This window comes from Mytilus galloprovincialis, chromosome 2, assembly GCF_965363235.1.
Source record: "Mytilus galloprovincialis chromosome 2, xbMytGall1.hap1.1, whole genome shotgun sequence".
NCBI lineage: Eukaryota > Metazoa > Mollusca > Bivalvia > Mytilida > Mytilidae > Mytilus > Mytilus galloprovincialis.
In genome coordinates, this window is record NC_134839.1 from 41,732,477 (window position 1) to 41,760,200 (window position 27,724).

Consider the following 27,724-nt stretch of genomic DNA (forward strand, 5'->3'; position numbering starts at 1 on the left):
AAAGACTTGTGAAAATAAAGTCTTCCGTAAATTTGACTAAGAGAAAACATTGACCTGTGGGTAAGTTTTTAACAATTTTAGAATTTTCTATATGTAATATTTTCATTGTAAATTTGTATGATTACATCTCGAAGGGATACAGGTGTTGCTTTGTCATTATAGGTAGTCACATTTTTTTTAGTAGTATATTTATAGTTTTGAAAAATGCATAGATTTGAGCTGTACACTGCGGCATACATTTCAACGCTAGTTACTGTTTGCTATGTATTGAATTTACATTAAATAATGTTAATGATATATATCTTTTGATTTTAAATTAATAAGTTTAATTAAGGAGATAGGGATACAAATACCTGAAAAAGACATATCGGAATTTCTCGCAGCATTGAAGACCGGTTAGTGACCTTCTGCTGTTGTCTGTTCTATGGTCGGGTTGTTTTCTCTTTGACACATTCCTCATTTCCGTTCTCAATTTTATACACAGGTCCTTTTATATTCGGGATATTCTTTAAACGATATTTTCCTCGGTCCAAGTATACATAAAGAAATCATGTGTGCAACGAGACGATTAATCTGTATTAATTTAGGGTAAATGAATCATTTATTATTGTTACGAGCTCGCCTTTCGTTACAATTTAGGTTCAGGTGAGGATAAATTATTTTATTAGCTATTGGATTGTATCGACAGCTATAATAATAGTAATAGCAACAAATAGTCTACTCTTGATATGGGTGAAATATATGACAATCAAAACTGGTCAGTTTTAACCATAATTCTTGGTATAGTTTAACCTCAGTTATTGGTATACTTTAACCATAATTAGTGGGATACTTTAACCGTATTTAGTGGTGATCGAACTTTTAACATAAGTATTGTTATATTTTAACAACATTTACTATTGGTATACTTTCACCACAAGTATGGGTTGTAACCAATGTCTACTTATTAATTATAACTTAACTATAATTGCCATGGCTGCCTTCACAAAAGGTTCATAACTGTTTGTAGCTTGCGACAGACTGAACACCCAAGTGTAATTTCAGACACCTTTTAAAGTAGAACTGACCAGTCACGTATCACAATACACTCATACAAGGTAAATCAGCAACATAAAGTTAATCGTGTGTAACAAATGTAAATCTGTTTACTGTAGGTAAACAGGTAAACGAGAATAATAATTTACAAATATACACAATAGTAAAACAACATTATAAACATGATGCATAAAACATAAGATAACATGAATAATAAAATGAATTGATAGGACGTAACATTGTCCCCCTCTTAGTTGGCGTTTGTCCTGAAACAAGATGAATATTACCAGAATAAAAAAAAATGAGAGAAATGGATTTCACTGCATGTTTATGTATAAATGAACTTCCTAATTAACTTATTCAGTCCATAATATAAAACAAGCACAAACATGAATTATGAATCAATAAAATTATATACATTATAATAAGTCACACATTGGCCATATTCTTCCAGGTCAGTATCTCAAAATCTTCCACATCTAGATGAAGGTCAAATGTAATTATTGAAAGTCTTTTTTATATTGCGGTTTATTCATTTCACGACCAAACATCTCGACATTGCGACATTGTGGTTGCCTCACAGTTGGATAATCTTTATGCTATCAAAAGCAGACGAAAATGTTCACGGTCCAGTCCTAATGGTTTTCACAACACAAGTGAGCCAACATGTCTTCAATTGTCTGATTCAATCTCTCAACCACACCATCACTTCCTGGGTGCAATATTTTGGTTCTAGTTTTATCTATCTCAAGAATGCACCACATCTCTCTAAAGACATGAGACTATTAATTAGTACCCTGGTCAAAATGTATTATTTTTGAAACAACAAACAAGACAACAAAATTCTTGACTAAAACATCAGCCACTGATATCATCTATTGACCTTTTAACGGAAAGTGTCCATTCGCTTGGTAAAATACTCGCCTTAGACAAGAAGGTTAATGTTACTGATCTCGGTTGTTCGTTGAGGTCCATGTTCATTGAGAGGAGTACCAACTACATAAGTTTGCAGACGAGTCCTAGCTCCTCTATTTGTTCGTTTCTTTGAAGAGCATTTGTGACATATTCGAGAATAATGATTCACATCTTGATGCATTACACATCATAATAAACAGTTGAGTTTACTAACTGTTTGCAACACCAAGATTAACAGATGTTGGGGGTTTGATGAAATTATTTGAACACAAACTGTCTGAGTAGTTAAGGAAGAACCAGTTGCCATTCAAAACTACCACAATCAGATAATTCCAATCTTCGGTAAAATACACATGACCTTAAATGGAATACATCTAATCTTCCCCAATAAAATTTAAAATGAGAAGATCCTTTAGGAATATCTGACACCACTGGTCTATTTCCATCTTCTACTAATTAAATGATATTATTACAAGATCAATATTTCTTAGTAGCTCTTTCCGAGAGGTGTTGAATATTATGCTTCGATTATGTAATAAACTCAGAAGGTGTTGATGGTCATCACGCACCTCTTCATTGTGCGCAAGTTACGCATCAGTACTTTCTGAATCGGTGTTTATAACATTAACAGCTCTCTCTTTACCAATGATTTCGGTCTGAATGTATTAATTACAGCTCTTTTTGTTCAATCTTTTTACAATACCTACAGTTTCGGTCAGAGCATGGTTGTCGAGATAAGACACCAACGTGTAAATGGCTTCACCCTCTCCTATGTTCCATGTGAAACTTTTTCTCGGAAAGAATTTCCAACCACCCGGCTAGTTGACCTTCAAGACTCAAGGTTTATCAGATACATTTAATACTCTTAAAGAAATATGCTTGCGATCAGTTTTCAAAAGTGTTCTTGTCAAAAGCATATGATTATTTTCAGTAAATCTTTCTGATGGTTCAATCATCATGGACTCCGATTTAGATAAAACATTACTAGGAATACCTGTTAGAACTACTTCTTTATAAGAATTAACTGTAGTTGTTTTTGTGATAACGATCCGTCAACAAACTTTTATCCATACATGAAACAAACAACGGTGTCTTAGTTTATTATCCATTGTCAGATTATAGTCCTTTACAGAAATATCACATCAAAACCAAGTATCCCTTCATTTTTAATGTCAGCAAACCAAACTTCATGTTCAAATGGCTAATCAGACAAATGGAATTCGACTCTACATTTACCAAGAAATGGGACGGATTCCCCAGTTGCCGTGACCAAATTTGTATTAACCTTTTCCAAGTGTTCTGTTACATGATTGGGTAAGTGAGATAGGATATCTTTTCTCAAAATAGTTGTGGTTGCACCAGTATAAACTAACGTATTGACAGGTACATTATTAATTTTACTATGTAGAAAATGTCCTTCTTCATTGGACCATAAAGTTCTGGCTAAAATTTCATTGTTTTTTTTTAATAAAGCATGCGTCGTGTCTTGACCCTTGGACGCTACCCTTCCTAGTTTCCTTCAGACATTTGACCAGCCTCTGCTTTAGGACCAGCTGTCTTATCTTGTCCCTTGTTATTTTCATTTTCTTGGAAACATTTATTTCCTGGTTGATTGTTCTGTTTTTGTCCCTTCTCGTTTTTATTATACGATCGCAAAAATTTTTTTGGATCGTATAATGGTATGATGTTGTCTGCGTCGTCGTCCGAAGACACATTTGGTTTCCGGACAATAACTTTAGTTTAAGCAATAGATCTCTATGAAATTTAATAAGTAGGTTCAATACTACGAAAGGAATGTTGGGATTGATTATAAGGATGATGGTCCCTATTGTGTAGGAGTAAGGGGCCCAAAAGGGACCCAAAACAAGCATTTTTATTCTTTCAGGATAATAACTTGTGTATTAATATTTCAATTGCTCTGATATTGTACTACAATGTTTAATACCACAACTAGAGGTTTGAATTAATTTTGGGTGTTATGGTGTCAACAGTTTAGGAATTAAGGACTAAAAAGGGTGCCAAAAACAAGCATTTAGTAGTTTCTGGACAATTACTTGTGTGTAGGTGTATGGATCTCTCTGACATTGAACCACAAGGTTCCATATCACAAAAGGAAGGGTGGGATTGAGTTTGGGGGTAATTGCCCTATTCATGCAGGAATCACGGGCCAAGAAAGGGCCAAAAACAAGCATTGTTCCCAGACATTAAACTTGTGTTTAAGTGTAGGGATCTCTCTGAATTTGTACTACAAGCTTCCATACTACAAAGGAAATTATTTTTAATTTTTAATTTTTCAAATTTAAAATTTTTAAAAAGTTTCAAGGAGAAATGATTAATTGCACATTGTTGCGCAATAGATTTGTAAGATCTTGACATTTGTTTTGTGTCAGAAACCGATATTATGTCAAAAACTTGATCCCTATCCAAATTCAGACAGTATCATGCTTGAATATTGTGTCCAAATTTCCCCCTACTGTGCAGGGTTCATCTTCTGCGGTCGTATCAGGCTGCGCCCAGCGAAGCATTTTATTTTGATTCTTTTGGTAGTTATTTTTCTTCCCCTGTTTTTTTTTTATTATTAAAATCTGAACTCTGAGAGAGGGAATCTTTTACGACTTTAATGGAAGAAATTTCGTCTTTCACTGTCTTCATAAAATTTGCAAAGAGAGGAAATAGTTCTGATTTAACATCAGATTTGTCTGAATTTTCTTCAGTGGTAATGCAAACTGTCCTATGCCTAGCCCTATCTGCGGATTTGCATGTTTCAAAACTAATAGCAAGGAATTCAGCATGAGTACAATTCTCTGGTTGCGTTTGTCGGAGACGTATTCTCACATCCGGGTCGTCAAGAGCATCTATAAAATAATCAACTGACAGTGTATCTAGTAGACCTGTATTTGCTTTTGAATATGCTTGTCTAGGTAGTTTCATTATAGAAATTGCAAGTTCTGAGATTGATTCATCTCTTTTTCGGAAACGACATTGGAGCTGTGACCTGTACATTTCCGACTTGTATTCACTTCCAACTTTCTATCACCAGCCCAGTAGCAAAATACGGATTTTTTGTGTTATTAAAATTTGCTGTTACAAAATGATATAAATTATTATAAATTAAGGAATGTATCACCCTCATGCAAAGCTCTGATTCCTTTCACGGATTTGGCTGTACTTTTTGACCTTTTGGATTATAGCTCTTCATCTTTTATATAAGCTTTGGATTTCAAATATTTTGGCCACGAGCATCACTGAAGAGACATGTATTGTCGAAATGCGCATCTGGTGCAAGAAAATTGGTACCGTTAATTTTATTACTACCACTGGGTCGATACCTCTGCTGGTGGACTCTTAGTCCCCGAGGGTATCACCAGCCCAGTAGCAATTACTTCGGTACTGGCATGAAAATACGGATTTTTTGTGTTATTAAAATTTGCTGTTACAAAATGATATAAATTATTATAAATTAAGGAATGTATCTCCCTCTTGCAAAGCTCTGATTCCTTTCACGGATTTGGCTGTACTTTTTGGACCTTTTGGATTATAGCTCTTCATCTTTTATATAAGCTTTGGATTTCAAATATTTTGGCCACGAGCATCACTGAAGAGACATGTATTGCGAATCTGGTGCAAGAAAATTGGTACCGTTAATTTTATTCTAGCTATAGCCATCTTCAGTTTATTATAATCTCGTCGCTCAACATGGTCCAAATAACTCAAAACGGCCCTTGCCGAACCCTTTAAACTACGTTATAGATAATGCATATTCTAAGGTTTTTCTTGTCGTAGAACACCCCGAGAGTTGTCATGATTGATCAAATGAAAGACCGGCCGTAAAGAGGTCTTTCTTTGGTCAATCCTGACACCCCAACGTGTCTTGTATTTTTCATACACCGTTATCGGATGGTAACAATTGATGTGTGTCTTACTTCATGCAGTTACAGTAACATTTGGCACGTGTCTGGAATCATGCTTATGGAACCTCATGACATCTTAACTTAGACAATTCACCGTCAGGCAAGGTTGTGGGCTTGTTATTACCAGTATCATTAAGAATTTGTCTTTGGTGTATTTTAATTGATTCAGTTTTATCTGCAACCTCTATTGACTTGGACAGACATTCTACTTTTTGTGTAATATAAGCATGCGACTGACTCAAATCTCTCACAGTCTGGTTCAATATTTTCACAGTTTCCGCAAAAGAAATCATGTGACTTGCCTAGGTATCTATATTTCCCATAGTATTTTGCGTATTAGCTAATACTTCTTGTGTGTCTTTAACATAAGTCACAGTATCGCCAATCGTATTGATGGCTGCAACTAAGCCTGAGAAATGACTAGTAATATTGTCATATACAGCATTGAAAGAAATCTTATTTGCGTGAATTTCTTTATACACCATCTCAAAAATGCATTCAACCATTTTATTTGGTCATTTTCTGATCTTCGTCCTGTACGAGACCTAGGTTCAGCCTTTTATCCAAATTCACTTCGGTATGAGGCTCAGACTGCCTCAAAAATCCTTCTTTAAATTCATTTAACTCAGCCATATTTACGACAAAATATATTTATATATAAATATTTAATTTGAAAACACTTGTTTAAAGTGTCCCGTCGGAGATACAAATGTAAAGCGCTCGCCTTTCGATACAATTTTTGTTCAGTGCATTAAGTGTCTCAGTTGCGAGCATGAACCGATATCGTTATTATGGCTGAACAACTCATGATTTTCATAGGATAAATGATTTTATTAACTATCGGATTGTATCGACAGCTATAATAATAGTAATAGCAACAAATAGTCTTGATATGGGTGATGACAATCACAACTGGTCAGTTTTAACCATAATTCCTGATATAGTTCAACCTCAGTTATTGGTTAACTTTAACCATAATTAGTGGGATACTTTAACCATTTTAAGTGGTAAACTTTAACCATAATTATTGGTATATTTTAACAACAGTTATTGGTATACTTTCACCACAATTATGGGTTGTAACCAATGTCTTCTTACATGTATTAACTATAACTTAATTATAATTGCCATGGCTGCCTTCACCTTGGGTTCATAACTTTCTGTAGCTTGTGACAGACTGAACACCCAAGTGTAATTTTAGACGCCTTTTAATAGACCTTTTCAACAATTGTCTACACCTACAGTTGAGAACGACAACGACAGGTAAAATGTACAGGGTCGACTCAAAAGTAAAAATTGAAAATAATCATACTGATTTTATTGCTTGAAATTTATTTTATTGGCAATAATTCAACATTCCAAAAGATTCTAAATAACAGGTAGTTTTTATTTTAAATTTAGTATGTAGAAAAGGATAGGCTTTAAATCATATTTCATCTTTTTATACGTTGAGCGTAATGTCAAAATATCACATCATTAACTAAAACTTCTACAGTGTTAAAGTCGTACAAACTACCAACATATTCAGGACTTGTTTCAGGCGCACAAAACATACGACAGAGATTTACCAGTCTTATTGGATAAAAAAAAACTTCCATGTGTATTGTCAGAGATAAAATTTAAAAAGAATCATAAGTTCGATAGAAAAATAGATTTTCTTTTCAAAAACAAAGCTATGTCCAGGAACAGGTTTTCCCTTCCTAGAATTGAATACGTTCATCAGTTAGGTAAAAATTGGTTAAAAATACTACTTAGTCGTGTTTACAAGTGTATAGCAGATAATAAAATCAACGGTACCAATTTTGTTGCACCACATGCGCATTTCGACAATACATGTCTTTTCAGTGATGCTCGTGGCCAAAATATTTGAAATCCAAAGCTTATATAAAAGATGAAGAGCTATAATCCAAAAGGTCCAAAAAGTATAGTCAAATTCTCGAAAGGAATCAGAGCTTTGCATGAGGGAGATACATTCCTTAATTTATGATAATTTCTAATATTTTGTAACAGCAAATTTTCGTATTTTCATGCCAGTACCGAAGTACTGGCTACTGGGCTGGTGATACCCTCGGGTACTAATAGTCCACCAGCAGAGGCATCGACCCAGTGGTAGTAATAAAATCAACGGTACCAATTTTGTTGCAGACTGTCAAGTAATTATCTTTCATAATTTTTAAAAAATTATAAGGGAACAACCATTTAACTTTCACTTCAAAAAAAAAAAAAAAAAAAAATAGGGGGGGGGGGGGGGGGGGGGTGGTCTCTCAGTCAGATTTTTTCTCTCACTAAATTTGTTTAGTTAATCAACTCAATTTATCAAATTATTTTTTTCAAAATTCAAGACTATAAGGTATTGGAGAAATCTACATTCTGAAATAATTTTTTTTGTTCACCTGCCGGACCAAAATTTTTCTTCATCAAATCAGTGGGGATTATAATTTTTATTTTTTGAAAAAAAAACGTGACCCTCCTACCCCCGAAGTTAAATTTAAGACCCTAAAAATTTTACAGATAAAAAATTATCGTTATTGTAATGCGGCTCAATCATTGGAAGACTCGCATACTCATAAACTGAAAGGAAAGCTGATCGAATGCGGAATGATTGCAGAGATTTTTTAATCAATTAAACGTGAAATGTCGTGTAAATACATGTAATAAGCATATTATTTCGGCCCTCTTTTATATGATAGTGAAATATATGTATGTAATGTGTAATATATCTTCTGTAGCTATATAGTCAGTACAGTATAAAACCGCCAAATCGAATATCCATACGTTATGATAATCATGATGGATTTTTTTTTTTATATTTTGAGACGACCCTTCCATTTTACCTGTAAACTGTAGGTGTCATTAGTCGGTGTCGAGAAATGTTGAAAAGGTCTAATAGTTATCACACAAGGACGCGGTGTGTCAGTGTAAGATCACCGATACACCAAGTCCGAGTGGGATGACCATTTTACATCCCAGCTGTTTTAGATTAGACGAAAAACTATTTACAATTCATAAAATCTAGTTTAGAACGCCACACAACCATTATAATATACTTTATATATTACTATATATATGATGTATACCCTTTATGACCCCCGAACACGATGAGTTGATATCAAACAATGTCAACTCGCCCCACATTATATCGCCACTTTATAAAAAATGCCCCACTCTTGTTTACCGACTCGCCCACTTTTGAAAAAGTGTAAAATCAAAATAAACAATCAGTCTGACAACTCACTTAAAACAACGAAAAAGATTTAAACCCCACTGAATAAAGGTCTGCCAACTCGCCCCACTTATAAAAAGATCTTGTTCCCTTTAAGTACTATGTTAAATTACAGATATTTCGTATCCAGTCTTCCTGGTGTATAGTGGTAGGTGTCGTGGTTTGATATGCTAAAGGTCTTCAGCTCGAGTCCCAGCATTTACACTGGATTTTTTTCTACGTCAATTTTGAAAGTAGTCTTTTCCGTATAATTAAGTTTTATGGTGGATTTGGGCAGCAACCATTTGATTTTCTGGGGGGGGGCTATGGTTTTTTTTTCTGTGCAAACTTTTTTTTTCGCCTGCGGCGAAAAACAATCTTTTTTTTTCGCGACAAGTCGAAAACAATTTTTTTCTTTCAATTTTAGCATTACATATAGTGGCAGCTGAGGGTGAATCAAACAATTTTTTTTTCTCAGAATCAAAAACAAATTATTTTTTTCTCCAAAAACTGGAAACAAACTTTTTTTTCCAAAAAAAACCATAGCCCCCCCCAGAAAATCAAATGGTTGCTGCCTTGACATTCCCGCAAAAATGTTACAGAACAAAGGAAAGTATGCATAACAAAGAAATTCAAACTGGGGTGATCTGGTAGGGTGATCCGGCTCAGATCACCCCTGTTAGAACAAAGGAGCTGGGATGTAATTATAGTAGAACTGACCAGTCACTTGATATCATAATACACTCATACAAGGTAAATCAGCAACATAAAGTCAATCGTGTGTAACAAATGTAAACCTGTAGGTAAACAGGTAAACTACAGTAAACAGGTAAACGAGAATAATTATTTACATATATACACAATAGTAAAACAACATTATAAACATGATGCATACATAGAGAACAAAGATAACATGAATAAGTTAATTGATAGGACGTACATTATGTTATAATTACACCTTATGTAAGAATCCTGGGTTTTGATTGGTTGATAGCCAGTGTATTTTTCACCAATTTACCGTTATCAAATGAATATTGTTCATTTTTAGCTCAGCTGACCCAAAGGGCCAAGTGAGCTTTTCTCAACACTTGGCGTCCGTCGTCGTCGTCGTCGTCGTCCGTCGACGTCGTTAACTTTTACAAAAATCTTCTCCTCTGAAACTACTTAGCCAAATTTAACCAAGCTTGGCCACAATCATCATTGGGGTATCTAGTTTAAAAAATCAACGGTACCAAATTTGTTGCAGACTGTCAAGTAATTATCTTTCATAATTTTAAAAAAATTATAAGGGAGCAACCATTTAACTTTCACTTCAAAAAAAAAAATAGGGGGGGGGGGGGGGGGGGGAGGTGTGTCTCAGTCAGATTTTTCTCTCACTAAATTTGTTTAGTTTATCAACTCAATTTATCAAATTATTTTTTTATACGACCGCAAAAATTTTAATTTTTTGGTCGTATATTGCTATCACGTTGGCGTCGTCGTCTGCGTCGTCGTCGTCGTCGTCGTCGTCGTCCGAATACTTTTAGTTTTCGCACTCTAACTTTAGTAAAAGTGAATAGAAATCAATGAAATTTTAACACATTGTTTATGACCACAAAAGAAAGGTTGGGATTGATTTTGGGAGTTTTGGTCCCAACATTTTAGGAATTAGGGGCCAAAAAGGGCCCAAATAAGCATTTTCTTGGTTTTCGCACTATAACTTTAGTTTAAGTGAATAGAAATCTATGAAATTTTGACACAAGGTTTATGACCACAAAAGGAAGGTTGGGATTGATTTTGGGAGTTTTGGTTCCAACAGTTTAGGAAATAAGGGCCAAAAAAGGGCCCAAATAAGCATTATTCTTGGTTTTCGCACAATAACTTTAGTATAAGTAAATAGAAATCAATGAAATTATAACACAAGGTTTATGACCACAAAAGAAAGGTTGTAATTGATTTTTGGAGTTGAGGTCACAACAGTTTATGAATTAGGGGCCAAAAAGGGGCCCAAATAAACATTATTTTTTGCACCATAACTTTAGTATAAGTTAATAGAAATCTATGAAATTTAAACACAAGGTTTATGGCCATAAAAGGAAGGTTGGGTTTGATTTTGGGAGTTTTGGTCCTAACAGTTTAGGAATAAGGGGCCCAAAGGGTCCAAAATTGAACTTTGTGTGATTTCATCAAAAATTGAATAATTGGGGTTCTTTGATATGCCGAATCTAACTATGTATGTAGATTCTTAATTTTTGGTCCCGTTTTCAAATTGGTCTACATTAAGGTTCAAAGGGTCCAAAATTAAACTTAGTTTGATTTTAACAAAAATTGAATCCTTGAGGTTCTTTGATATGCTGAATTTAAAAATGTACTTAGACTTTTAATTATTGGCCTAGTTTTCAAGTTGGTCCAAATGGGGGTCCAAAATTAAACTTTGTTTGATTTCATCAAAAATTGAATAAATTGGTTCTTTGATATGCTAAATCTAACTGTGTATGTAGATTCTTAATTTTTGGTCCAGTTTTCAAATTGGTCTACATTAAGGTCCAAAGGGTCCAAAATTAAACTAAGTTTGATTTTAACAAAAATTAAATTCTTGGGCTTATTTGATATGCTTTATCTAAATATGTACTTTGATTTTTGATTATGGGCCCAGTTTTCAAGTTGGTCCAAATCAGGATTCCATATCAAGTATTGTGCAATAGCAAGAAATTTTCAATTGCACAGTATTGCACAATAGCAAGAAATATCTAATTGCACAATATTGTGCAATAGCAATTAATTTTCAATTGGAGTTATCTTTCTTTGTATAGAATAGTAGTTGATAATATATGTTGAAAATTTGCCAGACATGACTATGATGTCATTTTCTATTTTTATTTGCCAATAACTTTATGTAAATAACTTCATTGGAAATTTGCCAATATAAAATGTTGCTGATGAAGCTTTTTTTCCTTATCTTATCTAAAATGTTTTTAGATAATGTATGTTGGACATTTGCCAGACATGACTATGATGTCATTTTCTATTTTTATTTGCCAATAACTTTATGTAAATAACTTCATTGTAAATTTGCCAATATAAAATGTTGCTGATGAAGTTTTTTTTTATTGTTTTATACAATAAACAATGTATATTCACTTTTACTACCAACCAATCTTTACCATTCAGTGATAACAAGCACTTTATTTTACATTTTAGTATTTTATGATGTATTTAAAAGAGTAGTTATTGTTGCAAACTCCATTAGAAATTTGAATTGATATCAGTTTTGGAAAAAGGGAAACAGGGATGTGAAAAAGGGGGGGGGGGGTTTAAATTTTTCTCATTTCAGATTTCATAAATAAAAAGAAAATTTCTTCAAACATTTTTTTGAGAGGATTGATATTCAACAGCATAGTGACTTGCTCAAAGGCAAAAAGAACTTTTAAGTTCATTAGACCACATTCGTTCTGTGTCAGAAACCTATGCTGTGTCATGATCAACTATTTAATTTTAGATTTAAAAAGTTTGAAGAAGAAATCTTTAATTGATTTGTAAAATCTTGACATTTGTTTTGTGTAAAAAAAAGACCATGTAATGTCAAAAATTTGATCACAATCCAAATTCAGAGCTGTATCACGCTTGAATGTTTTGTCCATACTTGCCCCAACTCTTCAGGGTTCGACCTCTGCGGTCGTATAAAGCTGCGCCCTGCGGAGCACCTGGTTCAAAATTCAAGACTATAAGGTATTGGAGAAATCTGCATTCTGAAATAATTTTTTTTGTTCACCTGCCGGACCAAAATTTTTCTTCATCAAATCAGTGGGGATTATAATTTTTATTTTTTGAAAAAAAACGTGACCCTCCTACCCCCGAAGTTAAATTTAAGACCCTAAAAATTTTACAGATAAAAAATTATCGTTATTGTAATGCGGCTCAATCATTGGAAGACTCGCATACTCATAAACTGAAAGGAAAGCTGATCGAATGCGGAATGATTGCAGAGATTTTTTAATCAATTAAACGTGAAATGTCGTGTAAATACATGTAATAAGCATATTATTTCGGCCCTCTTTTATATGATAGTGAAATATATGTATGTAATGTGTAGTATATCTTCTGTAGCTATATAGTCAGTACAGTATAAAACCGCCAAAGCGAATATCCATACGTTATGATAATCATGATGGATTTTTTTTTATATTTTGAGACGACCCTTCCATTTTACCTGTAAACTGTAGGTGTCATTAGTCGGTGTCGAGAGATGTTAAAAAGGTCTAATAGTTATCACACAAGGACGCGGTGTGTCAGTGTAAGATCACCGATACACCAAGTCCGAGTGGGATGACCATTTTACATCCCAGCTGTTTTAGATTAGACGAAAAACTATTTACAATTCATAAAATCTAGTTTAGAACGCCACACAACCATTATAATATACTTTATATATTACTATATATATATATGATGTATACCCTTTATGACCCCCGAACACGATGAGTTGATATCAAACAATGTCAACTCGCCCCACATTATATCGCCACTTTATAAAAAATGCCCCACTCTTGTTTACCGACTCGCCCCACTTTTGAAAAAGTGTAAAATCAAAATAAACAATCAGTCTGACAACTCACTTAAAACAACGAAAAAGGTTTAAACCCCACTGAATAAAGGTCTGCCAACTCGCCCCACTTATAAAAAGATCTTGTTCCCTTTAAGTACTATGTTAAATTACAGATATTTCGTATCCAGTCTTCCTGGTGTATAGTGGTAGGTGTCGTGGTTTGATATGCTAAAGGTCTTCAGCTCGAGTCCCAGCATTTACACTGGATTTTTTTCTACGTCAATTTTGAAAGATAGTCTTTTCCGTATAATTAAGTTTTATGGTGGATTTCACATTCCCGCCAAAATGTTACAGAACAAAGGAAAGCATGCATAACAAAGAAACTCAAACTGGGGTGATCTGGTAGGGTGATCCGGCTGAGATCACCCCTGTTAGAACAAAGGAGCTGGGATGTAATTATAGTAGAACTGACCAGTCACTTGATATCATAATACACTCATACAAGGTAAATCAGCAACATAAAGTCAATCGTGTGTAACAAATGTAAACCTGTAGGTAAACAGGTAAACTACAGTAAACAGGTAAACGAGAATAATTATTTACATATATACACAATAGTAAAACAACATTATAAACATGATGCATAAATAGAAAACAAAGATAACATGAATAAGTTAATTGATAGGACGTACATTTTGTTATAATTACACCTTATGTAAGAATCCTGGGTTTTGATTGGTTGATAGCCAGTGTATTTTTCACCAATTTACCGTTATCAAATGAATATTGTTCATTTTTAGCTCACCTGACCCAAAGGGCCAAGTGAGCTTTTCTCAACACTTGGCGTCCGTCGTCGTCGTCGTCGTCCGTCGACGTCGTTAACTTTTACAAAAATCTTCTCCTCTGAAACTACTTAGCCAAATTTAACCAAGCTTGGCCACAATCATCATTGGGGTATCTAGTTTAAAAAATGTGTCCGGGGACGCGGCCAACCAACCAAGATGGCCGCTATGGCTAAAAATAGACAATAGGGGTAAAATGTAGTTTTTGGCTTATAACTCTTAAACCAAAGCATTTAGAGCAAATCTGACATCATTGTTTATCAGGTCAAGATCTATCTGCCCTGAAATTTTCAGATGAATCGGACAACCCGTTGTTGGGTTGCTGCCCCTGAATTGGTAATTTTAAGCAAATTTTACCGTTTTTGGTTATCATCTTGAATATTATTATAGATAGAGATAAACTGTAAACAGCAATAATGTTCAGCAAAGTAAGATCTACAAATAAGTCAACATGACAAAAATGTTCAGTTGACCCCTTAAGGAGTTATTGCCCTTTATAGTAATTTTTTACCACTTTTTCGTACATTTTTGTAATCTTTTACTAAAATCTTCTCTTCTGAAACTACTGGGTCAAATTTAACTAAATTTATCCATAAACATTATTATGGTATTTACTTTAAAAATGTGTGCGGTGACCAAGCCAACGAATCAAGATGGCCACCATGGCTAAAAATAGAACATAGAGGTAAAATGTAGATTTTGGCTTATAACTTTGAAACCAAAGCATTTAGAGGAAATCTGACAGGGTTAATTTGTTTATCAAGTCAATATCTATCTGCCCCGAAATTTTAAGATGAATTGGCTTCCTCTCCAAAACGTAGGCATATAGTAGAACTTTGTCATGGAAGATTTACTGTATAAAAAGAGTTATTTCAAAAAGCAAATAAGTCAATACCTATACTCCTTTTCAGATATAAAGATTCATGAATGTAATGACTGCCAAAGATACAGGCTTAAAGTATGTCTGAGGAAACCGACATTGAGCAAGATGCTGTGCCGTATGAAGGTAGCATTTTTTCCATGATATAAGTATACGATTTTATTGTCATAATACGGTTTTACATAAGAGGTATATTTAGAATAATATAGAAAGGACTGCTTGGGTATTTTACTGATCATCGTTGGTTGTCAGACATTGCTATTTTCGTTTAACTCCAACACATATATTTCTCGGACAAACGTATTTGGGCGTTTTTCAATAAAAGCGTACCTTTCAGACCTAAAAAAAAAAAAGGAAAATCAACTAGTCTAAAATTTATTTTCAAGAGTTATTTTGAATACCTCTATTATAGACCTGTTTGTAAACAAAAAGTGCAATCTTAAATACTCTTTAAAATGATATTATTTTCATAATTTGTGTACTGTTTCGTAGGGGACTTTTGTCCCCTACGAAACTGCTTCTTAACACACATATTTTTGCAATTTTAAATGTTTCCTATAGACATTCCAGTTTGTTTACTTGATATACTAGAAAAATCTAATTTTTTTCTGAATTGGAGAACCATTTTTTATCGATAAAGATTAGACAGTACTTCACATATGAAGGTACAACTCATGTTACGTAGTGGACATTTTGATGCGTTTCGTAGTTGACAAAACCGTTTCGTAGTGGACAAAAAGTTTCGTAGTTGACATCAACCCTATTCTATGTTAATAAAAACATAATAAAAATTACATGAAACTAACCTTTGTTATTTGCTTTGCACGAATATAATTGAAAAAAGAGTAAAAAAAGACTGCATGGTAGTGGTAGTGTCCACTACGAAACGTTTTTCTCCCAAACTTGTTTTGTAGGGGACCGTTTCGTAGGGGACGTATTCACATGTTTTATTTTTTTCTCACAACCCCAATATTGCAATAGTAACAAGACTGACTGTATTCATCTAAGCGTTATTAAGCTGTTCACTGATATTTTTTTCATAATTTTAAAACCAGTTACTGAAGGAGATTTGACCCGTTTCGTAGTGGACATTTACAAAAATACTGTATCACTCTGGTCCATTTGATGTGCTCAATTTTTCTTACCAACAGTTTAATTGCCGTTATAAAAGCATCACTTCTTTTGTAAGACCCTAATGTTTATATCTCTTGCAAACAAAAAATTACATTGATTTTATAAAACTGTTTATAAGCAAGTTTTAATGACTTCGTTTCGTAGTGGACATTGTGTTAGGGACACACCTTCTAAAATAAAAAATCCTATGTTAAAAGCTGTTTATTAAAATATGTTGGCTCTAAACATACTTTTGAATTATTAAAGAACTTATATTAATAAGTAAAATTAATATTTATTTCTACATTTTTTTACGATATTTGAGAGTATGAATGTTGAACAGGCGGTCTAGGGACATGCCATTTTGGTTGTTTTGGACCATTCAGGAATCAATATCTTATCAATCCCTCTAAAAAATAAACTGTTTCTTTGCTTAAAAATGTTATATCTAATTCAATGTACTGACTGTACAAAAAATTACTTGCAAAGATCAAACACATTATTTTTAAAGTGGCTGGGACAAGAAAGTACGTTTTTATTGAAAAACGCCCATTTACGTGTGTACCAAGCAAACAATTATATGTGAAATTAAATATAATTCACACAATATTCGAAAAAGCCATACACCTGAAAAAAGGTGTCTTATACAAATTTTTTTACACCAATTCTACTAGCATAAAAAGAAAGATCTTATAATAATATGAATATCAAATATTTACAAAAAATCCTTAAAATATGTGTTTCTAAAACCTACCTTCCTTTCTTTTTAAAGTAAAAGAAGACTTTAAAATGATTATGCTGAACTATATTCAATAAGTGGGTGGCAATCAGATGTGAATTCTCAAATTACAAAACTATTAAAGATCTACAACAAAACACAATCTTTAATAGTATAAAAACTTCATCATGCTCTGTTTTAACTTTATTTTGCCTTTTTTACTTTTTTTTTATTCGAGCGTCACTGATGAGTCTTTTGTAGGCGAAACGTGCGTCTGGCACAAATTAAAAATTAAATCCTTGCATCTATGATGAGTTTATCAAGATCGCTTTCATATTTTAAGGAAACAGTGATTTACCTGCAAAGTAGAAATCGCAGATATCGTGTGTAAGGTCACAAACAATCTTAATCTTCTGACAATTCCTCTGTCCCATAGTAAGGCGCGTTTTTCTTGGTTAATTTGAAACTTTAAGCACGCATGTCTTAAAATTATGAGCAATTTAAAGAGTGGGAAGTGTTTCATCAGGGTAAACTACTAAATGGACACTACACAAATTTTACGGTCATGCTCGCGAATTGATTGACTGATACGTGTAACTACGTGTCTCCGTCAAACTTAATATTGTCGCTGTCATAGGTATGAAGATAAAAGAACAGTGTATGAGTTGTTAATTAATCGATTGTGTCGTTTTCCCTAACTGAGTCTAGATGCGCGTGTCGAGTGATTCATTCATAGAAGGAGACACTTGCTATGTTGTGTTTTGTAGACAGTTTAGAATCGTTTGCCATGTCGTTGTAAGTTGTAAGTCTGTCTTCAACCTGTAAAGTACAGTTGCCGAAAGTAATTCGTAGTTCGATTTAAAAGTATTTCTGTTAGAAGCCAAGAATGTATACCATGGTCTATTTTAAATTCTAGCCAACAACTGTAAACAATGAAAATGACTGCATAAATTTAATGCGTTCGAAGCGCTTTTCTGGATGGACATTCATCAGAGAAGCTCAAAGTTGAATATTTGAACGCCAAGTATTTTTAAGAACCGAAAAAGTTTAATTACCGAAAAGGACACATAAAAAAACCCGAGCCAACTTAATCTAAAGTACAGTGGATAAGTTATAAGGTGTCACAATACTAAGTACAACTTGATGGGTATCAATAAAGTAACACGCATTCGAAGTTCGTATGATAAATATACTAATACTGCAGGAAGGTTAAGGGACATTTTAAAACTAGAATGAATACACTGGCTGTTCAAACAACGAATTGTTGTGAAGAAACCTAGACTGAACTCGTTTATTCAATATTGAAACCACTAGTTTTTGACTTTCCACTATTGGTGTAGTTATTTAACATAACATAATCTATTGCTTGATTCGCTGGTAGGTGTTTTTGCGAGATCACTTTGGGGATAAGCAATCGTTAATCAATGAATCATTTGTTCATTTGCAATAAAAAGAGGTTTTGTTTAAAAACTTCAGTAACCGTTAGCGTCTTTCTCCAAAAATCTTACAAAATGGTATTGTAGGCATCTACCTTGTATGTCACTTAACGCCCAATAGTATATGACTTAGTTGGGATAATGTTTCCTTTTCAAGTTTTATTTCATTGTATGAAATTGATTAAAAATTATTGTTACTATTTCAATTTTCTTTTTAAAAGTCCGCAGACAGAAACTTCATAATTCAGCCAATGCCGTGTGTTTTATAATTCCCCTTATGCATTACATAAACTTACAAAATGTCAACATTAGCCATCACAAATAAAAAAGTCAAGGTCCGATGCACATCTAAGTTTGAAATAAACCAGGTCCAATAGAAAATTTGATATAAAAAAGTGCATTTCCTATGTTAAATTACACCGGTCCTATGCCACAAAAAAGGTTTGAACGGTCTCTAAGGATAAATCATCATCAGCCATCATTTAGAATCAGTTGTGCCAGGTTAGCTGAAAACAGGCAAAATTCACCTTTAATGGACAATAATTTCTATTAGATATCAATTGACAATTTCGGTCTTAGTGACTAATGTGTAGACGTTTTCTTGCTGAACAGTTTTTTGTTAACAGTTTTGTTGTTTTAACAGTCGCTTTATTTATTATTTTTTTTTGCCAAAACCGAAATCGTTAAAAATTATCTTTCAATTGAAATAGCTCCTGTAACGAGTCAGTTGACACTTCTAACTGCATCAACTTTGTTGACAAGAAGAAGATTTTTTATAACTTGGAAACCTGAGCATTATTTTCTCTAACTTTGTTGGAATTTCCTAAGTAGTTTCAGAGAGGTCCAAGATTATTTATGAATGTATACGACGGACACAAAACGTAGTAGTTTAAGGCTTTTAGAATCCTGGCGGGAAATTGTTAAACTTGGACCTTTAAAGGAACAAACTAAAATAAATGTGTTTCTAAAGGTGAAAGATCGAAATATTATCCTTGGAAGATGAAAAAATAGTATGCAAAACTTTATTCAGGTTAGTGGCGCATTTCAAAATCTATTCTTCTAAGTCTTTAAAAGTAACGACCCGCGTTGCATACAGGCTATCACAGATCGTTTTTGTCTTGACAAAATATTTTCAAGTTTGACTCTACCCTGTGATCAGTTTTAATGTTTTCGTAAGCGCGTATTGTGGTATATTTTCTAATGCTGCTGTTAAATGAGTTTTTCCTTAATAAAATGTCCTTAATACAAGGTAGAATATGAGTCACTGACCGTCGATTTGTGTAAGGGTTGCTATACAAGCCTAGTGGATTACATAAGTTCGTATGATAAATATACTAATACTGCAGGAAGGTTATGGGACATTTTCAAACTAAAATGAATATACTGACTGTTCAAACAACAAATATCTTGTGAAGAAACCTAGACTGAAATTGGTTATTTAATATTGAAACCACTAGTGTTCAGCTTTCCACTTTTGGGGAAGTGATTTAACATAACATAATTTTTTGATTGATACGCTGATTAGGGGGAGGGGGGTTAAGCAATCGTCAATCAATGAATCATTGGTTCATTTGCTATAAGAATATGTTTTGTTTTAGATATTTCAGTAACTATTAACTTGACAGAAATCGTATCGTGTGCACCTGTCTTATATATCCCTTAACACTTAACACCAATAGTTTATGACTTAAGCCCCAGTCCCACTAGACCACGATCGTACCACGCTCAACGCGATCTTAATTTAATTCAGATCGTGGTGAGGTCGCGGTATGAGCGGCATGAAAATGTAAATTTTCGTTGCTTTCACGATGCTACTACGTCCTCATTACGCTTCTACAACGATCCCGCTACGATTATAACACGTTCTCACCGCGCTTATTCTGCGACCTTACTACGCTTATCAAGATCTTTCTACGCTCATCACGTTCTCACTTCGATCATACCACGAGTTATCCGATTGCAACACGATCTTACCACGCTTCTACTGCGATTATAGCACGTTCTTACCACGATTACAAGTTACGTTCAAACCGCGATCTTACTACGCTCTCAGCAATAACGTCAACATCGTGTTCCATATCAATAAAGTATCATTCCTTCAGTTCTATTTCTGATTAATACGTAGATTTCTCGAAAAAAAAAATACAGTCATGCCACCAGTATTTACTAGAACACGTGGGCGTGGTGTTAGGGTTGATGTAGAGGCAGATGGAGCTCTGTTAGTAACGAATCTTGATCAAGTAGAGATGTCGGACCGACCAATCCGACCTAAATTACAACCTATTGCTAATAATAATAATAATAATAATATCTTTATTTAGAGAGAGTAACTCATTTGGATTACACCAATTTTCAATAAGGCTCTCTTAATACAATAATAATTACATCGGTAATGTTAAAAGTACATAGATTTGTATTTATGTTTAAATTCGGATACTGTATTTGATTTTTTTTTATTGAATTAGGAAGAGCATTCCACACTTTTGGTCCATTGTACGAGAAACTAGACTGAAAATCTCGTATTATATTTTTGGTTTGCAGAAGCTGATACAATAAGACTGGACATATATTCTGGAGCTAAGCCATGTTTTGCCTTATACATTAGTAATGATTTGTGATAAAGTATTCTTTGTGTGATTGGCACAATGTTACATTCGTGAAATAATTCTCTTGAAGGTTTGGTGTAATCATGTTCGTCTAAAATTATTCTTGCTGCCCTTTTTTGCAGTTTTAGTAAACTATCTAATAGAAAGTTATTACAGTTTCCCCATATTGAACAACAATAATCTAATGCTGGTCAATAAAGCTGAAATGACGATATTTTAGTGAACGATAGCAGATATGAAACAGATGTGTCAATAGATATAGGAAGATGTGGTATGAGTGCCAATGAGACAACTCTCAATCCAAGTAACAATTTTTAAAAGTAACAATTATAGGCCAAGATAGGGCCTTCAACACGGAGCCTTGGCTTACACCGAACAGCAAGATATAAAAGGCCCCAAAAATTACTAGTGTAAAACCATTCAAACGGGAAAACCAACGGTCTATTCTATATGAAAACAAGAATCATGGTTGAACCGTTAGAGAAAATGGGTAAGAAGTCCCAATTCCATACAGACAAACAAAACCTGGAGAGAATTAATATATTTTATGGGAAAATGACAATGAGAATGATGGTCGTAGTATGAGCGTAGTCAGGTCGTAAGAAGAGCGTGATGAGGACGACAAGGGCGTGCTAGAATCGTACTATGGTCGTGAACAGCGTGGTATAGTCGTAGTGGAAGCGTAGTTGGGTCGCAGTGAGAACGTGATGGTCGTAGTGAGGTCTTAATAACATCGCAATGAGATCGTAGCGCAGTTTCTCCGAATAGAATCACGCTTTCGCTACGCTCTCACTACGATGGTACAGCGACCTTTGCGATCTTACTACGATCTTAGTGCGCTCTCACTACGCTTCTACTACGACCTGATTTCACCACGACCGCACCACGATTGTTTTGAACATGTTCAAAGTTTGCCACGCTCGTCACGATCACGACGACCTCACCACGACCGTGATACGACCTTACTGCGATCTACACGATCGTACTACGATCATCAAAATTTGCATTTTTTTCACAGATCGTAGTGCGATCGTGGCCTAGTGGGACTGGGGTATAATGATTAAAATGATTTTTCCCTAACTAAAGTTTTATTTTAATGTATAAAGTTGATGGAATATTATTGGTACCATTTCAATTTTCTTTTCAAATGTCCAAAGACAGAGACTTCATAATTCAGCCAATGACATTTTGAATTCCCCTTGTGTTTAATATAAACTTACAAAATGTCAACACGCATCAGTATCTAGTAAATCTGAAAATCCATCAGAATGAAGAAATTGTACATATCATATTCGTTACTGATAATAGACTGACATAATTAATGTAGAGGTGTAGAGTTAAAAACTAAGTATATATGTATTCTTACAAGTAACCTAAACATATCATAAAGATTTTTTTTACACTTTCAGTTTATAATTCTTAACAATAAAATTTAAAACAATCGCCCCTTTTTCAAATTTTCGTAACTAAGAATATTTTACTTTTAAGTGATTCTTGTAAATTTATTAGACTTCATTTGCTCTCTTAAATCAAACTTCTCTCGCAGTTGTCCTCATTACAAATTAGTGTCAAACAGATCGACTTCCTCGATGGCGGTATAACACAGGGTCCGTATTTAGAAGTGTTCAATTCTCAGTTGACACTCAACTCTTTAAGCAGATTCACTCCATCTAGTATTTTGCATTTGTTTTATAATTTTAGACAATATAGAATGCTATCATTTTTAAATGTTTGGTGACTTAATTTGGTTCACCAGTCAAATATGCTTTGAATACTTCAAAAGTGTCTGTTGTGTGCCGTTAGAGTACACATTTCTTCTATATAATTGTCACGCATGCTGCAAAGAAATAATAAATGATATTGCATAGATATTGAAATGTTTTATCTCTTTTAAATACTCATTGCAGATGTCGCATATGGGAACGATATTGAACCAGTTGTTCTTTCAGAAAAGGTGAAATTTAAAGACCTGTGCTATGATGGACAGAGAGAGTTCGTTATTGAATATTTTGAACATTTATCACCAGATTTGAAAGTTGGTTGCTTTGATATTTTTATTTTGTACCACGAAGATGATTATAAAGAAGTTGATAAATTTCGGACAGACTTGTCTAATATAAAATTAAGCAATGGACGCCAAATTCAAGCAGTGTTGTCTAATGGAGAAGAGCTTATTTCGTTAGGTGGTGGTGAGCTAGATACCTTAGAAGAAACCTTTGAACGATGTACTTTTTGTTTTATTTACCTTTCTTCAGTCTTTGTGAGTGACAGCTGGTGCAAACTAAAAAGTCAATCTTGTTTTATTGAAACAATAGATAACGACAAAAAGAAGTGGTGTGTGATACCTGTAGTGACTGCTCAAAGACCACAGTTAAAATTTAAAATCCCATTTGGGTTAAATACGCTCAAAGAAATAAAATATTATTCATCCAATAAACTATTCGTTTCTTGTGTCCAAGCTTTGCTTAACAACAGAATCAACGAAAGGGAAGACAGAGAGAAAAAATTACACGGCACCCGTTACTCGTATCTTGTCGAGAAATTATCCCCAGTCCTTTTACAAGAATTCAAAAACCGTCAAAGCATTTCACAAATAGAAAAGTCGATCGCAGCGTTAGATTGTTCAAAGCAGACAAAAACATGCAAATGCAATGGACTGGCCGCAACAAAACACTTTTCTAATCATGATAATACTGACCTAGAAACTGATGGTTCAAATACAGAGTCCTCTACAAATGCATCCTCAAACCAAGGCTGCGATTACGCTACAAAATGTGTGAACCCAACACGTATGTATCAATGATAAACAATATTCAGTGTAATAAGTTGCCCATTATTTTTACCTTGCACATACTGTCTAATTGTGATAAGGGACATGTCATGTTTCCATGAAATCAAATGTAATCTGTTGGTTGTATGTATATATTATTAGTTACATAGTATGTAAGTGACCTAATACGATATATATGGGGTCAGTAAATTCCATATGAAGTTCGAATCCCCATATGGAATATACTGACACCATATATATCGTATTAGGTCACTAGCACACCGTGTAACGGATTTAACTTACCGACTTTCTTCACATGTGGTATTTTGACTAGTGGCCTATCAAAGTGATCAAGTCTTCAATACTTAGTATTAAGATCATACTTCCATTTGTCTATGCAGAAAACAAATGCCAACAATAAAAAAAAATTTGCTGTAAAATTAAATTTGTTTTATGAATTTATTTCAATCCTTCATTACATGTATGAGATATGATGTAGGAGAGAGGTTCGTCTAAAAAGTCATACCATTAATGTTAGAATGATACGTAAGTATTTTGTAAGATACATAGACGACAAGACAGATAATATGTTAAACACTGTTAATTTAGAATAAGTTAACATATGAAAATATGTATTTGCAGATTCGTCGAATTTCCTGAAGACATGTGACGACAAAGACCTCATAAGAAACTGGAGAATCATTGCTGAAGCGTCTCGTTCTGTGGGATTTATTCGGGACCCAACCAGCACAGGAACTGGGTTTCGGGTGGGAAGCAAATATTTTGCTACAGCTCGTCATGTAGTTTACAGTATGGCTGGTAGGTATATTGTTCAGTTTAATTCTTAAGTTAAGTGATCAAAGGCGACAAACATCTAGACACTTCTATTATATTCATGGTTTTGTCAATTTTCCTTAAAAATTCTAAACAAAACAAAAAAAAGTAGAAAGTGAAACAAATTTAACATTTCTGAATAAACTGTTTACATTTAATTGATTGTATTATTAATAAAGTGCATGGGATTTTCTCATTGTTGAAGGCCATACGGGAACCTATAGCTATAGACTTCTATGTCATTTGGTCTCTAGTGGAGAGTTGTCTCATTTTGAATCATACCACATCTATTATTTTTGTTTTTATATTAATGAGGGGCCTGTTATCGTACTGATACCATTTGCTTAAAAGAATGTCATTGGTCTAATGAAGCAAAATTTTTTTTTCGAAAGCGTAATGCAAAGCTGACTATCTTTTTTCTTATAGCAATGTACTTTCTTTCTTCGGTATATTCGTGAGAGAGAGAGGCAGAAGGTATACCAAAAGGATATTCAAACTCATAAAACGAACAAAAACTTAAATGATATGACAAAAAACGAAAAGACAAACAACAGTATGCAAAACACAACATAAAAAAAACTAAAAACTGAGCAACACAAACCTAACAAAATATTAGCTAAGAGTTGATCACTTCAGCTCCGGAAGGATAAGCTCAATAATATTATCATACAGCTATTACGTTTCTATTATCTGTTAAATCATTTTTTCTACAGCAACAAATGACATCATCGACATCAGGAAATTAAGGTCCAGAAAATGTTATGTCGAGTTTGAGTACCTGTCACACAACCAGAAACAGAATCCCGAAAATTTGTTTCATTTCACAGATATTGTCTATGAAAATGCTGATTTAGATGTGATTATTCTTCAACTGAGCGAGGAGAACAAGAAATCATTTCCACCTCCCATTTCAATGATCTCTGAAATTCACAAAGGCAGTTTATTGTACATTATCAGTCATCCAAACGGACTTCCGCAAATGTCAGATCCGAAAATTGAATTGTATCAATTGAAAAAAGACGATGTTAAAAATTCAAAAGAATGGGCAGCTTCGAAAGGTATCGAAATACAAAACGAGTATTCCGATATTGAGAATAAAGAGAAAATATTGTTTCACTGTGCATCAAAACACGGTGCATCTGGAGCGTTGGGCATTATGGTTGATAAACGTTCAAATGAACCACATGGTGTTCTAATGCTACTAAGAGGATATCCAAATTTCTTGTATGAAAACATATCATTTACAGACGCCGACAAGACGAACTTTCTAATAGTTGAACAAGGTGTTCTTCTTTCTTCTGTATATGACGACATGAATAGGCAAGAAAAGTACAACGACCTTGTAGAAGATATAAATGATAGCCTGCATGATCTAGATTAAATATTGATTGCAAATAAGAAGAATGCGCCGTAAAAACAAAATGATACTGTTTTAACTCGGAGATCTCACATTACAAAATTACAATTCGATGGACTGAATATTGTCACGATTGTGTTCAATAGTCACCACTACTTGTGTATAACTTTATAATTAATGGTTTGCCAAAAGAATTTTTAATAAAAACACAAAATAAAATGAAACAAACTATAAACCAGTTCTACATTAGGTTGACATTCAGTTGTTAAGGTTTTTTTATATCTCGCTTGTCCATATGAAGATTCGGTATTAATGGTATAGAGCTGAGGGAGAGATAAATAAATCGTGATAACTCGAGGGTACTATCACCAGTTCAACAGCCAGTACGTCGGTACCAGCATGAACAATTGGATTTTGCGTAATTCAAATTTGCTGTCACAAACTTTTTGAAATTATTTGAGACCAAGGAATATATCTCCCTCATACAAAGTTTTGATTCCTTGCCAGTTTTTGGATATACATTTTTGTTCATTTTGGTTTATCTGCTCTCCTATATTGATAATCAGCTTTGAATTTCAAAACATTTTGATCTAAGTGCAGACAAATGGGAACCAGGGCCTTTAAAGTTTTTATAATGGTATACACGGAAACACTAGTATGTTGTTTTGGGTCATACAGCGACATGTAGGTGTTTGTTTTGGGGTTTATTCGTTGTTCACTGGAGTATACACAAGAACAAATTCACAAACACATTAAAATCACATCAATCGCAAGTCCATTGAAGCATGATCTAAGGACATGGTAGCTCTTACATACTGTATTAACTTACACGCATGGATATTGATGGAACAGAATAACTTATGCCAGTAACAAATAATAATACAAATATAGTTGTGATTGTTGTATGGAATAGATATAGGTAACAAACGAAGAACACAACTATACTTCGGGGCTCTAGGTTTTGTTTTTGAGTGGAAATAAATAAATAGACTAAATAATCTGGAGGCATACATGACAACGAACATTCACTTTAGGTGTACTATTGAGTTTCCCCTATTAGTCTTTGTTAAATTTGCACTTTTCAAAAAAATTGTGCAGAATTTATATTTGTTTCAATTAAAGAAAGAAATACTTGGCATGAGTAAAGTTTTATACTGTCCAGTACTACAGAAAAAATTCACATAACATTTTTTTCATGTTTACAAAATATTCTATAGAAACCCCAAATAAAAAAATAATGGTGCTTTAAAATTCCCAATATTTTTTTCGACATATTTTCGTATTCAACCGGACGTGACGTACCATGATTTGGTAGTATTACACCTAAGGTCTTTCAATATTAAAGTTGATATTAGATATCAGGAATGATGAATTTATAATAAATGATACAGTACAACAGTGAACAATCAGAAAATTCAATCTATACGATTATAGTACTAAGTGTTTTTTGTGAACAGAGAATAAAACTAACGCGTCTAGATTAAACAATTGCTGTTGTGTGTGTGGGAAGGGTTAAGTTTGAAACCATTTCACTTGCCAAGTTCGACACGGCAGTGAAACTGTTATAAACAGTGAAGTCA

At 33.8% G+C, this 27,724-nt stretch overlaps 1 protein-coding gene across 2 annotated transcripts; it reads left to right on the top strand.

Annotated features, from left to right (window-relative positions):
* Positions 1-27,148, top strand: LOC143063615 (uncharacterized). Of its 2 annotated transcripts, XM_076235842.1 has the most exons (6): positions 39-60; positions 1,010-1,097; positions 15,342-15,436; positions 23,091-23,972; positions 24,596-24,772; positions 25,501-27,148. In XM_076235842.1, exons 3-6 carry the CDS (start codon positions 15,391-15,393, stop codon positions 26,166-26,168), a joined length of 1,773 nt encoding a protein of 590 aa, XP_076091957.1. In that variant the 5' UTR covers positions 39-60; positions 1,010-1,097; positions 15,342-15,390; the 3' UTR covers positions 26,169-27,148. The 2 variants fall into 2 exon arrangements, with proteins under 2 accessions (XP_076091956.1, XP_076091957.1); XM_076235841.1 differs by lacking the exon at positions 1,010-1,097 and having other exon boundaries at positions 1-60.
* The last annotated feature ends 576 nt before the right edge of the window (positions 27,149-27,724 follow it).

Bases quoted from the DNA above. Each gene is read 5' to 3' on its own strand.
- LOC143063615 (XM_076235841.1), top strand. From the start codon at position 15,391: ATGTCTGAGGAAACCGACATTGAGCAAGATGCTGTGCCGTATGAAG. The intron at 15,437-23,090 runs GTAGCATTTTTT...TACTCATTGCAG, and splicing joins AGATGCTGTGCCGTATGAAG to ATGTCGCATATGGGAACGAT. The intron at 23,973-24,595 runs GTATGTATCAAT...ATGTATTTGCAG, and splicing joins AAAATGTGTGAACCCAACAC to ATTCGTCGAATTTCCTGAAG.